Source organism: Odocoileus virginianus, chromosome 7 (assembly GCF_023699985.2).
Source record: "Odocoileus virginianus isolate 20LAN1187 ecotype Illinois chromosome 7, Ovbor_1.2, whole genome shotgun sequence".
NCBI lineage: Eukaryota > Metazoa > Chordata > Mammalia > Artiodactyla > Cervidae > Odocoileus > Odocoileus virginianus.
The window spans coordinates 26413618-26431100 of NC_069680.1; the positions used below are offsets into that span (position 1 = coordinate 26413618).

Here is a 17483-nt window from a genome sequence, read left to right on the forward strand (position 1 = left end):
CCTTCTGCCAGCCGCAAACACCTACCAAATACAAAAGCAAAACAAAGCCTGTTGATTTCACTGACCTGGGACTTGTGTCAAGTGTTCTACTTGGAATGGCCTGCCAGCACCTTCAAAGTGCACAGCTCCTTCCCGAGAGCTCGATTTGGAAGTGACTGCTGGGGAGAAGAAGGGCTTTGGACGAACCCCCTTCCAGCTGAACTGAGGCTAGGATTTCCTGATCACGGAGGTAGAGGTCCACCTGCAAGGGAAGCCTGGCGATGCCCCAGGGAGCCCCAGGCAGCAGCCAGGACCTTGACAGCCTTCAAGGGGCTACAAACACTGACACGCACACAGCCGCCCTCGCGCTGGTCTGCACAGCGACCTCTCCCTCGGCCCGACCACCACGGCTACAGTCTGACGGTCATTCTGGAGTCAGAGCCCTGCGCGCAGCGGCCCCTGCCAGTGCACAGGCTCTCCAGCGATGCATTCCAAGTGCTGCAGCTCCCCACGTGCGTCCTGATTGCATTATGGTGACTGTCTTTTATTTACTAACTGGGTGGGCGGTGGTGGGAATGCCCCAGAAGCCCAGGCTGGGGTGCACCCATGTCTCAGCGCCCAACACCTGACCCCAGGTCTGGAACACAGAGGGGACTGGAGCAGTGCTCAGGGATCCAGCCCCGAGCTCTGGCCCTGCCCTGCTCAGCCAGGGCTCTGGGCTCAGGAACCCTCCCTGGCCCACAGCCCAGAGAGGCCTGCTCCCTTCACACATCTCCTGGGGTTAGGATGTAGGGTCTTAACAATCGAAGAGCCAGGGTCAGCATTCCACTGCTCTCTGCAGGGCCAGCTAGCTCCCAAGCTTGGCCCCCACACCCAGTCCCCGAGTATGGACATAAGGGGGGCTGGCTGAGCCCACCCTTCCTGGTCCAGCTCTGCTTTGAGGTTGGGGAGTGGGTGTGATCAGCTGGCTTGGTGGGAGGATGTCTTTGGGGGTCTCATGGCATCCCTCTCCAGGCTGATGGTTTCCAGATCACCACTTTCAGAACCAGTGAATCATTTGGACCCCACTCTCCAGCACAGATCTTCCTGTGCAGAGGGACCTTCAAACAAAGGCAGGGGCATGGGAGGAGTCACCAGGTGTGCGAGGGTTGGACAAGAACAAACCTCCATTCAGATCCAGTGGGACTTCCTACCCAGGGGACCCGGCATGCACGCCTACGGTGCTAGAGACCACTGCTACAACATTAGCAGTGAAGCGAGAGTGACCAGTATCCTGTTGACCTAACACTGCGACACCACCAGCCTCCCCCATGTAAACGGGCTGCAGACACCCCTGTCCTGTCCTGAACGGTCTCTGGGCAGTGTCCCTAGGAACTAGATGGGGATTACAGATGCACTTCATCAATTGAGCTCTATCTAGAAAAATGCCTGGACGAAAACCGAAACGGGCCAGGAAAAGGTCAGGCTGGGGCTGTGCCTCTCACACTGGAGGCTCTGTGGCCCCTGCAGCCCACGTGTGTGGCTGTGTTCAGGGGGACAAACCCGTGAAGATGGCTGTGGAGCTGCCGTTTACGCGATGCGTCCGGCTGCACTGGCTCGGGGAGGGCTTGGGCGACAGCAAATCCTTGGCTGCAGTCAACGCCACGTGAGACGGGGGAGGGGGCAGCGCTGCGTGATGGCCACTGCCAGAAGGTTCCGCAGCCTGTGCCCCAGTCGAGCAGGTCAGCGTGTAAACAGCAGCAGATCCAGCAGGTACCGCCACTCACATGGGTCTGACATGTAGCCCCAGTAATCCCGCATCACAGGAGCTGGGGGCTGCTCTGGGGGCCTGTCCTCACCTGGCCACCCTCCACTGCCCAATCCACAGGAGCCAGTTATTTATACCAACAAAGCCAACCAAAATGAAGCAGGTAGTACACGGACGGAGAAAAGCAAATACCAATTAAAATATGTACTCAAGGATGTGCCATACAACACGGGGAATATAGCCAATACTTTGTAATAACTGCGAATGGAAAGTCACTTGGAAAAACATACAAAAGATGAAAAAGATTAAAATACCCAAAGCACATAAAACAAAACCAAGCGCTCAGAAACAAGCGTTCGGATCACTACTCTACAGGGAGAGAGGAGGGAGGCCTCCTCCCGGCACCTCTGCCCCGCCGGATCAGAAGCAAATAGATGAATTAGACGAAAGCCAGAATGAAGATTTATTCATGTTGGTTGTGCCGCAAAGGACCGAGGCAGCGGGATCTGGATTGAAAGATCGCCGGCTCCCGTTTCAGCTCAGGGCGGTGGGGCTGCCCCCGTGAGCTTCAGGTTTCCAGACCCGAGGTCTGCGGTGCATCAGTGAAACGTCAGCGTTATCTTCCCCAGGGGCAAAGTGACCACCCGGAGTAGCACTGTAGGCTCCAACAGATCTGCTCTTGCCTTTAGGAAACCTGCCTCACAAAATGTCTCGTGTCCAGGCTCAACACTCCCGGGGCAAGCCAAGCGCCTACCCCCACCCCACTCCCCATCCCTGACACATCGCTTTTGGGGGAGGGCCATGATGACACAGTCAACATTCGAGAAGGAATGAGAGGAAACACTGCTACGGGACAGATCATCTGACAGAGAAATTTATTTCCTGGCCGACTTCCGACTGCAGGCTTCTTGGCACAGGCTTGCTGCCATGCAAATGAAACAGAAATCAATATCCCCAGGTCTGCAAAACCGCGTGTTAACAATCACACTCCAAACAACTTAAATAAGATCCCTCGCCCCGTCCCCAAATAACAGCGACTGTTTTTGTTAGAAGGCAGTGCAAAATAAACAGAAATGAAAAGAAGAAAAGAAGGCAATTTAACAGGTCCTCCTTCAGCAAAACCTTTCCAGGACTTCAGCATGCAGATAATCTTTCTGTGATTATGACCAAACCCTCCCGTTGCTTAGCAACACATAATTAAGGAATATGTTTTCAGATCCGCTTTGCAAGCCCAGCCATTATCAGATGAAATTACTGAAGCAACAAATGTCATCGCCATGCAAATTAGTTGGTTGCAAAGAAAGAATGTTTGACGGTGAGGGGGAAGACGCAGGCCCTGGGAAACATTATCTGACTTTTCTCCTGCCACACACCGATTTTAAAAAGTCAAATAAATTTTATGATAGGACTGAAAAAGAAAATCTATACATGAGGCAAAACTAGAATGTTTAGAGGGAGACAACAGAGAAATTCACCGGTGCTTGTCTGGAAATAAGAAAGAAAGACGTGTGAAGGTCAACTTGTAAAGCAGCAGTCCCACTTCAGTCTATGAGTAGCCTAACCATCACCAGGTTCACCAACGTAACAGATAAACCTAATGCTTATCTCAGGACTATCACATCAGGCTCCCAGGCCCCATCCACAGCTATTTAAGAGGTATTTTCAAAAAGGCCCCTCATTTTTACCACAACTGTCATCCCACTATATCCACCCTATAATGCTAGTAATTCATTAAAATAAAAAAAGGCATTGAAAAAAGATGCAGTTTTCTAAACTATGTTGAGGGGAACGGGGAAAGAAAGCAAGAAAGTTGATTTACAGCTTAAATGGTCAGTAAGGATTCTAGGGTCGAAATGACAATTCTGAAGTGTGGCTCTGAGGGTGTCCACCTGGAACTCTATCCAGGTGCCCGGGGACACACACACACTCAATTCTACTTGGCTCGTGACGAGAATGAGCTAGGATCATTCTCTCTTTCCTCCACATGGAAATACATTCTTCCCTACAAGCAAGCAGAATCCCCAACTGTGTTTTCCAACATGGGAGACTGAGTCTGTTTTTGAAACAGGGAGTTCTAAGGGATTTCAACATCTTTGTTTAACACATAAGTCTGGAAGCACACCCGTTTTTAGCTCGCCAGTGATTAACCCTACCTCTGATACTGTGTAGACCCTTCAGAGGGGTGTTTCCACACCGGAAAGCACTTCTGATGGCAAGTGAACGCTGCCCACTGTACGGGGAGACGCTGGACAAATACCCAGCCTTCTCCAAAGTCACTGAACGTGAGCTGGAGAAAACGCCACTGCCCGTGAGCTGAGGGCTTCATCCAGTTCTGAATGATTTGTCCCCTCCCCGCCATAAACAGTTGTGCTTCCTTCCCATAAAGGGAAATCCACAAATCAGCTTGAGCTCAACCGGAGAAAAATGAAGGCAATGCCATTCTCAGGGGGTCAGCCTGAACCACACACCAGTTTCACCCAGGAGAACCCTCCCGTGTGTTGGCCAGCTGGCTGGGGTGCCCTGTTTGGACGAGGGGGTGTATACGTGGGTCTGAGTCGGGGGTGGGTTGGTCTCTCCAGGTTTGGCAGGAGAGCGACAGGAACCCGAGGGGCCCACTGTCCCGAGCTCAGACCTCGGGCCCCACCGTCCGTCCCCTCAATGTCCCCCGCGAGGGAAAGGCAGGGAGGGGTGCATTACTTGGTTCCGGGGCCAGCATGGTGGACACGATGATGGGGGCCCCTGTCCGCCGGGCCACCTTCTGGTAGGGCGAGTGAGGTGTGTGGAGGCTCTGGCTGGCTGGCGGCAGGGCGGGGGGCTCCAGGGGCGCGCCGGGCTTCCGCAGGAGCTGGGGGCTGCCGTGGGGGCTGGGCACGGGGGAGGCCGCTGCGCCCCGCTCCCGTTTCAGCAGTTCCATTGGCACCGTGTACGCCGTTGAGTAGGCAGTCCTGGGGCCCGGGTGAGTCAAGGGCACGCTGGCCTGCAGCGGGTATGCGGGGCCCGGGCGCGCGGTCAGGGCGCAAGGGGTTGGGGAGCTGTACCCCGAGTTGGACGGGAAGTGGGCGGCTTGGGCGCCCACCCCGGGGGCAGAGTAGGTAGCGGCGGTCTCCAGGAGGTGCTGGGAAGGCGCGCTGGAGGGGCGGCGGTGAGCAGGGTCTGCAGCCCGAGGGGACATTGTCTGCAGGGGCCCCGCCTGGGGCTGGGGCTGCAGGGCTGCGGCGCCTAGGCTGGCTGGGTCGCCCTGGAGCTCGCTGCGGTGGCTGAAGCTGCTGGAGCGCGTGCGGGGCAGGGGTGCCCCCCGGCCCTGCCTGCGCAGCTGCATCTCCGTCCGGCAGCCGCTGGCCAGGCGGCTCAGCACGCGGGCCTGGCCCAGGTTGGGCGCCACGCACTTGATGTCCGCGTCCTCCATGGTGGCCAGGACCGCCGGGGAGTCGAAGCCTTGTTGTAGCAGGGCCACCAGCGTGGCCTCCGCCACGCCTTCCGCCCGCAGGAGGGCCAGGAACTCCGGCATCACGCTCCTCTTGCTGCCCCCAGGCCCCTGGAAGGCAGGTGGGTCAGCTTCGCACCTCTCGTAAGCCATCCTGGGGTGGACGCCTTCCCGGGCCGGCCCGTAGCCTCGGGGTGGGGCGCCAGGGGCGGTCCCCATGCCGATCCCCGAGGCAGCTGCCGCTCCCGGGTCCACAACCAGGCACGTGGGTGCCGCCTGCCTGGAGGTGGCAGAATCCACCGGCCTCTCACCCGCATCGTTGTAGACCTGGCTGGTGGGGTAAGCAGGAGCCTCTGCCCCGTACCTGCTGTCGGCCGGCTCCCCGATGTACCGCACGGGCGAAGGGGCCCTGCTGTGTGATCGCTGCCCCTGGGGGATCATTTTACCTCCAGGGTCCCGGTACAGGTGACCGGCGTCCTGCAGGACAGGGCCCCGGCCTGCCACTGGCTCCCACGTCATCCTGCTGCCCGGCGCTCCGTAACTGGGCAGCGGCTGGCCAGCTCCCGAGTGGCGATGGTGTGGAGGCTCGCCAGGCGCCCGGGCGGCTCCAGCCAGGTCACTGTAGTAATCCCCGGGCAGCAGGGCCCCGCGGGCCGACATCACTGCCTGTCTGCTGTCGTAAAAGGCGAAGTCAGGGACGGAGCTCTTCCTTCCGGCTGCTGTGCTGTAGAAGGCCTCCCGGTAGAGGCAGGGCTCAGCCGCCCCGGGCATAGCGACATCCCGCAGCCCAGGGTACCAAGGGCCCTCTCCACCTCCGTCCGTCAGAGAGCTTCTCCTCCCGGGAGCCTCAGCGACCTCCCAGGGGCCCTGGTACCAACCGGCGGCATCCCAGCTCTGAGATCGACCAATATTTATATGCCTGCTGGGAACCGGCATTGGAAAAGGAAAAAAAAAAAAAAAAAGACTGCGGCCAGAGGCAGAGGAGGAAGGCTTTCTTTATAAATCTTCAATTACATGCATCCAAACCAGACCTGGCTGTATTCTAACCCTTCCGAGACGGCAGGAAGGACCAACTGGGGGGTTTTCGATTTCAAAGTACGGCCTGAATTATTAATTCTCCGAAACCTTAGTAGACAAAACACTCACGGTAACTTTGCCTCACTCTCCAACGGGAGCACCAGAGGTCTTTTCTTGACGGCTCAGTCCCAGAAAGGAGGCTGCAGCCAGCCAGCCGGGCACCCCCACCCCCCTTCCTGGCCGGAGCGCTCACATGGGCCTCTGCTCTCTCAGCCTGCGGATTAGGAGCTAAATAAAACCCCTAAAGCTTTTGTTCCATGTGACATCTCGTTAGACCGATGAAACCGGCTGTGGGCTCCATCCAGGCCTCCCGACCTGCAACTGGGAATTCTTTTCACGCTGAAGCCCTGGCTTATCTCCCCCATCCTCACCAGGGCACTTTTTGGATGAGCCCGCCTCCCCCTCCTGAAAGTGCCCCCCCCAACACCCGTCCAGATCAGGATCGCCTAAAAGTGACAGGAGGAAAATAGAAAAAGACTGCTTTAATGTCGATGCAATCTTAATCCACCCTGATGAAATGTTAATCCATTGCACACAGCTAAGAACAAATTAAATGTGAACAGGCAGGCGGGATAAGAAAGAAAAAGCCTCACGCGTAGTTCTAGACCAGGAGGTGCCCGAGAGATGGGCCAGGTCTGCCGCCCGACACTTTGCCAATATTGAAATCTGGCTCCGAGATGACTCTGGTTACAAATCAAACGAGTTATTAACATTGCTCAAGCCCAAACGGATTCTTTCCCGTATTCTCACACAACACAGACCCTTTCATGCTGTCTGGAAAAACCACAGCGACAGAAATACAGCCCACGCGTGTAGCTTAGAATTGAACATTTTAAGAGGGCAACAGAGGTCAGCGACTAAACCCCAATGTTATGAAGCAGAGCCGGGAGGGGGGAGGCTGCATCTGAGGCATGTTTGCCTTTAAATCTGTTTGCAAAGGAAGCATTAATTCTAGCAGGCTTGGCCTGGCTCAGATCTCTTGGATCATCTCCCATGTTCCCATGGATTAAGACTTTACGGAGCCCACCAGGGACATGAGGTGCATTAATGCAGAGAATGGCAGTTACCTGCATGCAGGAAAGCCTCACAGAGGAGCATTAAAACATTTCCTCAAACGTATAGAAAGGGCCCTGGGAAGCGCCACACAGCCGAGACCAGGGTCCTCCAACTAGGTTCCAAGACACAGGATTCACAGTGAAACCGAAAGCTGGGAATCCCACGCTCACAAGGGCTGTGTGCAGTCAAAACATTTAAAAACAAGACAATATACATATTTGCAGCCATTAAACCTCACAAGGTTTCGTCTTCACCCAACTGTCCCTTAACCGAAGATTCCATTAGAATCTCTAAAGATAATTACCAGTTAAAAAAAATTTTTTGGAATGAGAAATACTGAAAACTTAAGAGTGAGAAGGAAAGCGAGTGCAAATTCCTGTGCAGAAACTGGAGACAGGGAAATACGAGGGCAGCGCCCCCTCGTCCTGACCAGTACGTATTAAACTTTGGGACAAGCTCTCTTGAAGCCAGCATGACTCCCCAAACAGGGCTTGGTCCCCCAAAGCCAAAACTGTGGGAAAAGCCTGACTGACTACAAAGGAACTGAGTCAAGAGCACTGCCTGAGGGCACAGCCCCGGGACCCCAGGCTGTGACCTAAATACCACTTCTGACCCCAAACTGCCAGTAAGGCCTCAAGTTAACTGGGAAAAAGCCCTGGCAGATGGCAAAGCGACTGTGATCCTCCCCCAACCCCCTCCACCTCCTAGGATGCATGACAGTGAGGGAAAAAAAAAAAAAGAAAAAGCCACACTGCAAAACCCTGGGTTTCCATCTATGAAAGCAGCCTGCTGGCGCCAATTTCTCTCATTTCTCTTCTGGGACACTCACCGTCATGGGCTCAAAGGCCTGGGCAGGGGAGACAGAGGCAACGGGCCTGGCCACACACAAGACACTATACGCACATCTCGCCAACAGCCCGAGGATGTGTTCACTTCGAAGATACATCAAAAAGGACAGGAAGACGTTAGAGCCCCAAACTAAACGGAAACAGCACTATCTGGATGCAGCAGATCGTCTCCCAGCTCTGCGAGCCCAATTTCCGCAGGTCTTCTCTTTGGAAGGTCCTCCCCTCCGGAAAGGAGAGGGCAGGGAAGCGTGGGGCGGTTTCATGGTAAGAAGGACCGCAAGGACACGGAACTGTGAAAACGGGCCTGCTGTATCTAACAGGACACATCCTCACCCCGGAAAGGATGCTAACCTGAGGACCTCGGGCAGCCCCAGCCCACCAAAACCTGTCACCCCCTTCTCCCAATCTTGGCTCTTTCGGCCAAGAGGGGCTTTTGTGGCCTCCCAGCGGGGGTCCCTGCCCCTCACTGCCACTGTCGCCCCTGCCACCTCCATCCTTCCCCCACTGGTCAGAGGACACTGGCTGGCTGGGTGTGAAGGGTTGCAATGGTCCTGCCTGACCCTTCAGGGTAACCATAAACAGGGCAGCGTTGACATCATGTTTTTCTTCTAGGATCCTCATTACAGGGGCCTCAGCATGTGTTCAACGTCTGCACCAGGCCTTGCTCTGGGTGTTTCGCCCATCCCCCAGATGTGGGGATGGAGAAGTTGGGTACCAAGATGCACAAGACCCAGGTCAAACTCCAAAAGCCAACGCCCTGCTTTCTTGAATTCCCTGTGTTGACCTGGGGAAACTAACAGCCCTGCTGAAACAACAAAAGGGGAACCTCTTTAACAAAGTAATCCTGTTATTTTCTTAAGTTTTCCCCAAACCCCAAATATAATATATGTCACTTAAAAAATCAGCCACCTGAGTATCCAACAGTAATTCCTAAAAAGATGATTGCTCCAGCTCCTTGAAACAAGGTGCAGTGGGTCCCTGTCAGAGCCAGGGCCCCCAGCCTTCAGCAAACGGACTGCACCAGCCTAAGGCGTCAGTATTATGCCATCTCAGTGTTTCCTTTCCCTTCCTTCCTGTCATAAAGAAAAACTTAACAAACATGAACGTGGTGTTGATGCTGCAAAACTCCACTTGTGGTGCAGTCACTCCCTTCAGAGACATATAGATGAGCTTTGGAAGTTGTACCAAATCTTTTTGCAGTGGGGTGGCTGGCGGTAACTCACCCAGCTTACAAATAACTGGTCTTCGGCTGGGTCCTCTACTTCGGCAGGACCACCTAGGACCACATGTGCTCCAGAGCCCTGGTTTATTAGGTGCGAAGGTGTAATGCCAGGAGCAGGTCAGCAGTGGGCAGGAGAGCTTCAGGGAGGCTTCACGCTACGCCCCAGAATGAGGAGGCCCAGATTTGTCTCCATCAGTTTCTGACCCGTTCTGCTTGGAAGCCACCCAAACTCACGCAGCATCAGCTCTGCAACCTGCCAAATATTATGACAGATGTTTTCCTGTGTTAGGTAAAAACACCTGTAACTGGACTTGCACTTTTCTGAACACCCTGGCAGGTTAAACAACAACTCTCTGCAGTCTTTAGACTGCAAGGGGGGGATTTTTCTGAAAAAAATCTCATGTTAACTAAATAAAGTGAGATGGGACCAATTTCTGAAAGATTACTGAGTCTTGCAGACTTCATTTTTAATCCTGCAAAGAATCTCTCACTACAGAAAATTGCATAAAGGAAAAAGCCATCTTCTGAAAAGTGAGAAGAATCAGGCAAGCCAAATCCTCCTGCAGACAAAACAAACCCATAAGAAAGCTGACCCTGCAGCATCATCTGAATGGGAACCTCCACGTTATACACGACATTCCCCCAGAGCCAAGCCTCCAATTCCCTGTGCAACGTAAGGCATCAGCTGGAAACTGTAGAGACCTGAAAATTGAGATGATTTAGATGCAGAAGAGCAGGGAAAAAACGGAGGCGGACAAGCAGAGGGACGACTAACGATCCCCTCCACGGAGCAGTCCTTGGACAGATCTCCGACAAGCGTTTTCTGCTTTCATCAACACAGTGACTTGGGCGTTTTCTGCTTTCATCAACACAGTGACTTGGGAAACTGCCTGAAAAGAATGGGAAACAGAAGTACTGCTCTGGGTCTAGTCCTCACATTTTTTAAAATTTGTTTCTTCATCTATTTGGCTGCTGCCAGTCTTAGCTGCATCATGCGGGATCTTTCACTGTGGATGCCCGCTTCTCCAGTTGTGGTGTAGGGACTAAGTTAGTTGTTCCTTGACATGTGGGATCTTACTCAGTTCTCCAACCAGGGATCGAACCACGTCCTGTGCATTGCAAGGCGGATTCTTAACTACTGGGCCACCAGTGAAGTCCCTTCATGCCTTTAAAAAAAAAAAATTCAGGTATATGGTGGGCTGTGTGAATCTAAAGACTGGATTTGCATGATGCTCACTGGGTTGGGCAATCCTCCCGACAGCTGTGCTGTTTCTGCCGAACTGGCCTCAAGGGATGCTCACTCCTTTCTCAGGAGGAGACTCTGGAGCATCGGTCACTTGAGCTGGCCTTCCTCCCAGCGCTGGACCAACACTAGCCTGGGCTTTGCATCTCCTGGGACTTCCTTGGTGGCTCAGATGGCCAAGAACCCATCTGTAATGCAGGACACCCAGGTTTCCATTCCTGGGTCGGGAGGATTCCCCTGGAGGAGGAAATGGCCACCCATTCCTGTATTCTTGTCTGGGGAACCCCATGGACAGAGGAGCCTGGCGGGCTACAGTCCATGGAGTTGCAAAGAGTTGGACACAACTGAGTGACTTTTCCCCCCAATCTCCTGGTTCTCCAGTTCTTGGGGCCAGGAGCCAAGGCAGCTCTGAAAGCCAAGGTGGAAATCAGAAGTCCCCAGAGATGCTTCTCTGCGCCTGCTGTTGGCCAGAAAGAGGCCACAGCATTGCCCTTGCCCCCATGTCTCCCACGGGCACTGCAGGGGTTAGCGGGTCACACTGGTTTCCGGCAGCGACGGCTAAAAATAGGCCCGCGACATCCCACTTCCTACTTTTAAATGTGTACAGGCTGTGTTGGGTTGTTGCTTGTTTCTGTCACGTGTTTGAAAATGTATGTTTAAAAACAGCTTTCTGTTTTTAAAAGTTTTTTTTCCTTTCTTTCTGTCTCCAAAGTATCCCCTACCAAAGCAACTGACTTGACTAATCTAAATCAGAGAGGGGGAAATAAACCTCATGTACACTAGAAAAACAGCAAACAGGGTCTAGCAGGGCTTTAAGACCGCCTTCGTCGAAGTGACAAAGTACAGAGACAAAATGAGCAAAACCGACCAGACATCTTGGTCATCCCAGGATGGACACAGCCCCAGAGGCCCCTGGAGGCAGGCTCTGGGCTCCTGCCTCCCAACCTGGAGCGGGAGGCTTTTGTCATCAGCACAACTCTCCAGAGAAAACCCAGGACCCGAGATGGAGCCTTGCAAACAAACCAGCTGCCCGTTGAACAGCCCCAGGTCGCCCGCAACTTACGATTTAGCCATTTAAATGAAAACTGAGGCTTGGACATGGCTCCTGACTCAATTTCTCGACTAGATGATGATACAGCTTAACTAGAGCCATGTTGTGAAAATTAGACTTGACTCCCACAGGTTATGGGATTAAAAAGTCTCTTTTGTGGCATATTTTGGCTGTGCCGGTTAAGCAGGAAATATGAGCTGGGACTGCACCTTGGATGCAGGGCTTGCGAAAAGCACGGGGCAGAATCTACTTGGAAAGACCTGGCTGGATCCCTGACACAAGGTTTGTAGGTGCTCAGAGAACTCTGCCTCCTTCCTCTCCATAAAATCCTCCAATAACAGCCCCTCCTGCAAAGTAAATCCCAGTGTCTCAGGTGACCCCCACTCATCTCGACGTCGCGACCCTCACCCCAACACACTCCCGTGTTACGTCTCCTCCTCATCGGGTTTTTTTTTTTTTTTTCTCCTCATCGGTTTTATCAGGAATGGGTTCACGCCACCTTGGCTGATCATCTCCAAATCCTCTCCATCTGCCTGGCTCCAGCTCAAATAACCCACCTCCAAGAAGCGTCCTCAATCCCCCTCTGTCCAACAAAACCTGCCAGCTCTCGAGGGGAGAACACCTCATCCACGATCGCATCCATCTGCCATCCCCTGGTTTCCTCGTGAAGGTGACAGCGGCCCCTCCCTCCTGACATGCCCTTCCTCCCTTTGTCACGTGCTCGCTGGCTGGACACACACAGGTTGTAAAAATGAACCCGTAGAACAGGACTCTGCATGAGAAACAAGACTTTGTGGCAACAGTCTCTGCTCTCAAGGCGTGTATGTTGTGATGGGGAAATAGGACAGAGAGGTGCACACGATCACCAGGAGGTGTGACCCACGGTACCCTGCTCTCCGAGCCCAGGTCCAGGCTAAAGCAAGCACAGTCCCTCACGTGCAAGGCCCCGGGCACAGTGGGCATCGAACGAAGATGGCAGAGAAGGACGACTGCTAGCAGCGTCTGAGCCTGCCGGCGGGGATCCAGCTGTCCCAGCTGCTCTCATGCGGGACCTGGCTCTCACCTTCTGCAGGCAAGAGAGGACTGAGCGCCATCACACTCGCTTCACTTGCTGCAGGGTGCGGACAGGAAGCGGACACCGTCTAGGCACACTGCTGTCGTTGTTTAATTGCTAACTCATGTCCAACTCTCTTGCGACCCCATGGACTGTAGCCCGTCAGGTTCCTGTGTCCATGGGATGCTCCAGGCAACAATACCCAAGTGGGTTGCCATCTCCTCCTCCAGGGGATCTTTCTGACCCAGGGATTGAACCTGCCTCTCCTGCTTGCCAGGCAAATTCTTTATCACTGAGTCTCCAGGGAAGCCCCCTCCAGGCACATACATCTCTCCAACCAGAACCCAGGAAGCAAGCTGGTGGATGTTCCAGTCCCTCTGATGTCTGTGCAAGGAACATAGGCAGCGTGGAGCCGGTGGTGAGCAGACACAAGGCCATGTCCAGAATGCTCCCCCGGCCCCTGCACAGCCCTGCTGCGCCACCCCAGGGCCAAGTTCCAGCCCAGACCTGAAGGAGAACCAGCATCTCAGAAAGCCTCTGGGGAGACCGAGAGCCTGCCTGCGCTCTGGAGCCAGGCAATCAGCCAATGTCCAGGATGCTCATCAAACAGTAATGGTTTGATGCAATGAGTGTAAGTCAGTTGGGACTTCCTCCCACATGTCTTTTGGGAGGAGGTCTTACTCCACCCATACGTGTCATTTCGTGTCATTTGTAAAAGGAATCAGAGGGTGGGAGGCAGGCAGCAGAGCCCTGTATCTTGGGGTGCTGGTAGCAGGGTTGTCCCAGACACTGGTGATCAGGTTGAGCTGCGTGGGACATGATGCTCCAAGTTTGTGGGGGGCCCCGTCTGCAGGCCTCCAGCCTTGCAAAGCCAGGCAACCCTACTGTCCTCAGGCCTGCTCCGACCAAGGAGGCCTGGCCTGATGTGTCGGAACCCTGCTTCCTGGGAGGAGTTTACTGGGCCTGGAGCAGACACTCTTCCTTCAAAGGTGCCACTGACCAAAATGAAACACACCCAGGGCGAAGCAGGCTGGGAAGACGAGGCAGGCGGCTCAGGCCTAGGAGGTGTGACCCCAAACCCCAGAGACAGGTGCTGCCCATCTCGGGGGGGAGCGTGACCCGTCGTGGTGGGGGTGAGAGGCAGAGCAGCAGTCACAAGACAATACCCAGACACTGATAAACAGCCACACCCGGCCATGGACTAAAGTCACCACACCCCAAACCCCAAAATGGAAGCAGCCTTAACATGCTGCCTTTAGAAATGTGGGGAGTTTAAAAAGAGTCTGCCAAGCCCTGTGAGAGTACATCAACAAACACAGAGAGTAGCTTGAGCCTGCATTTCATAGATGAGAGACAACTGAAAAATAACAACAACGTTGAACCCGGTTTTCATCTGCAGTAAAAGTGGGGGCCTGAGTGTGGACAGTTCTACAAACCCAATCCCTAAGTGACAGGGGCATCCCAGGGGAGGGGTTGCTGCTCCAAACGTATCTTCGAACCATTTATCCCGTGGACATTTATCCTTCGCAAACTAAGTCTATGAAGCTGCAACTTGACCATTCTCCCCCTTCCTCTCCTGATCCTTTACCTGAGTACCATCTTGCTTCATTCTATTCATTTATACTAGAGTTTTAAGTCATGTCTGGTTGACTATTGTATATTTACATACCTAATGTAATTATCACTAATCACATAATTACTGGAAATGTACATAATTGCCTGATCCAAACATATAATTATAATGTATAGCAACATTATGAATCCTATTTTTAAGGTCTACATTTTGGGGCTATTTAAAGATATTTATTAGAAATGATTGTGGACCAACAGAGGTGGCCAGTTTTGACACAGTTTCTTGATAAGGTGCTTCCAAGTGCTTTATAAAACAAAACAATAACTCTACAATGCCTTGTCTTAAAACAGGTCAAACAAAAAGCATACAAACGAAAGATAAAATGACTCTGGTCCGAGTCTACAGATGAGGCTCTTCCTGTGGGGGAATACAGGTCAACCCTTCTGCCCTGTGGGCACTGAAGGGTGTGAGCCAGGCAAGGAGATGCCCCTGGTCCTCCCTGCTGGGGGCTCTCCCCTGGCCCAGACACCCTCACCACTTCTGCCACCTCGAAGACGGAGAAGCTCTTAGACAGTGTTTTTGCTCCTTGAATGAGTACTCTGGGACCATGAATGAGCTTCCCTGGGGGAACGGTCCACGGAGACATGCTTTCATAATGGCAAGCTCATCCATTTAAGAAGAGCATGACACAGGTGAAACAGTCTTCCTCACTTCATCCCTATAGTATTCTCTCTCTCTGACTTTTCTTGTGCTCCTCAGGGACAAGGTTGATCTAGATCAAGATTTCCAAGATGTATAACTAACTATGCGTTCAACGGACACTGGATGACCTTTGTCTCCTCCACGTCCACCCAACCAACCCGCCCATCTTCCTCACTGCCTTCTATTCCCTGTTTCCATGACAGCATCCCAGAGGTGAAACAGAAGTGTTAGTCACCAAGTCGTGTCTGACTTTTGCGACCCTGTGGACTATAGCCCACCAGGCTGCTCTGTCAATAGAACTCTTCAGGCAAGAATACTGGAGTGGGTTGCCATGCCGTTTCTCCAGGGGATCTTCCTGAACCAGGGGTTGAATCTGGGTCTCCTGCATTGCAGACAGATTCTCCACCAATTGAGACACCAGGGAAGCTAACTCAGAGGTAAGGAATGTTGAATTTGATTGTTTATATAATAGGAGGTCCCTAACATTTCTTTTTCTCCTGCAGAGGAAAGGAGAAGTCTTCTCCTGAATTATGTTATGAAGGCGACTTAGTTCAGCTGATATAATCCTCAGGACCATTTTTCCACATGTATAAGACATTCAAACAAAATGAAGTAAAATGAAATATCTACTTTTCCTCAAATTACATTTTCAACAGCCACAGGAAAGGATGGTGTTTAGTGATTTATTGTACCATAACCCACAATAAGATGTTCTAACAAAAAGTCATCAGCAAGGCCATTGTGGTATATTACAGTGCTATAAACCCAGGGCCCCAGAAAATGCTCTTCTGGGTTACTTCCACCATAATAAGGGATGGCAAGCTCTCTTCTCTGTCCAACAAATACTTGGGGCAAATCAAACTAGTTCTGCCTTGATGCCATTAGATCCCAAAACACTCTGAATGGTGCAATTCACAAATGCAATATGTCAATTAAGCCAGAAAGGAAAATCCAGACCTACACCATACACCAAGAGGAGGAGACTGCAATCTGGTCAAGTCTGTTCACAGACCCTGCTCCATACAATCCTTACACAACAGCACTCCAGGAGTATTTGAGTAGGCATCAAGAAAGAGTAGAGAATAAATGACAAATATAAAAACAGAAGAACAGCTTTTTGGAAAAAAAAAAAAGAAAGAAAGAAAACCTGGCTTTTAAGTCAGCTTGAAAGACCATTATTCTCTAATGGATTTTGATGGAGCCCCCAAGACAGGAGGAGAAGGGGACGACAGAGATGAGATGGCTGGATGGCATCACCGACTCAACGGACATGAGTCTGAGCTGGTGATGGAGAGGGAGGCGTGGCACGCTGCCGTCCGTGGGGTTGCGAAGAGTGGGACATGACTGAGCGACTGAACTGAACTGAACCCAAGACTCTGGGTGGTGAGACGCAAAGCTGTGCTCTGTACTTGGCTTCATCTCGAGCAGAACAGCCCCTTTGAAGCGCACAGGTGCAGACTCTCGGTGCATGAAGATCAACTGAGACGTCCCAAGGGGACTGTGGCTCAGGAGGGAGAGACCCCAAGGTCTGGTGTGAGAGGCTTCAGGGAGAAGCGGGCTGGGCTCTGGGAGGAAGAGACACAATGTGGAAGAAGTGCGTTTGCAGAGGTGACCCCCCCCCAGTTGGGCTCAGCTGCAGAAAAGGGGTTCACTGCGGAAGGTGGAGGGTTGGGAGGGACCCTTGAGGCCGTCTGAAGGCCTGTCTGGCTTGGGGTTGGCAGCAGGTTGGAGGGAAGAATTGGAAGGAATGTGTGTTCCCAGACACCCTGTAAGAAAACAACGTTCCTACGAGTGAGCGCAGGGCAGAGCAGGGCAGCTTCACGCTTTAAATCATAAAACAATGAGAGATACTGGAAGTCCTCGGGGGTAGGGAGGGGCAGTGGGAAGGAGAGAATCATTTGCTGGGCTTGCTGGACTTCCAAGGAGAACATTCGAACGGTTAGTTTAGGTTTCCAGAACAGAGCGTGGTGAGAATCCAAAGCTAGGGATGGAGATGTGTGAGGCTGTCAGGAGGAAGGAAGTTCAGAATCCCCGGGGCTGACTGGAGGGCAAGGCCAAATGCAGAACAGCAGACGACCTGGGTGCCCAAGCTGCTCACCGACTGCCCTGTACCTCGCCGGCAGCACCTGGGAAACGGGGACCCCCAGTCCCTGACCTTTAAAGGCACTGCAACAGCTTGTAAATGCAAGGAGCACCAATGAAGCATCTTGAAACAGCTTGGATACTTCATGGGACACCACATGAATGTGAGGGATCATGGATTATAAATTACACCCGGGTGGCTTCACGTCAAGCATCTAGCTTGACAATGGATAGTGAAAAATTAAAACAAAACAAGCCACTGCAACTGTCTCCTGGCATGCGGCAGTCCAGGGGCTTGCAAAGAGTCGGACTGAAGACTGAACTGTCTCAGGAACACTGTTCATGAATAAAGGAGATGCTGGAATTTGTTACTAAAAAAAAAAATAGCTTGGGGACTGGTGAACTATGACTGAGAAAGAGGGTTT

General features: G+C 52.7%; 1 protein-coding gene across 6 annotated transcripts in view; it reads right to left on the reverse strand.

Annotated features, from left to right (window-relative positions):
- CTBP2 (C-terminal binding protein 2) overlaps nt 1-17483 on the reverse strand; it is a 170187-nt gene that overhangs the window by 30272 nt on the left and 122432 nt on the right. For 2 of the 6 annotated variants that reach the window (XM_070470388.1, XM_070470387.1), the window contains exon 1: nt 4424-6101. The exons of the other annotated variants lie outside the window; for them this stretch is intronic. In XM_070470388.1, coding sequence (XP_070326489.1) covers nt 4424-6086 — 1663 coding nt within the window. In that variant the 5' untranslated portion in view covers nt 6087-6101. Of the gene's footprint in view, nt 1-4423; nt 6102-17483 lie in introns of those variants that run through there. 6 annotated transcript variants of the gene reach the window in all.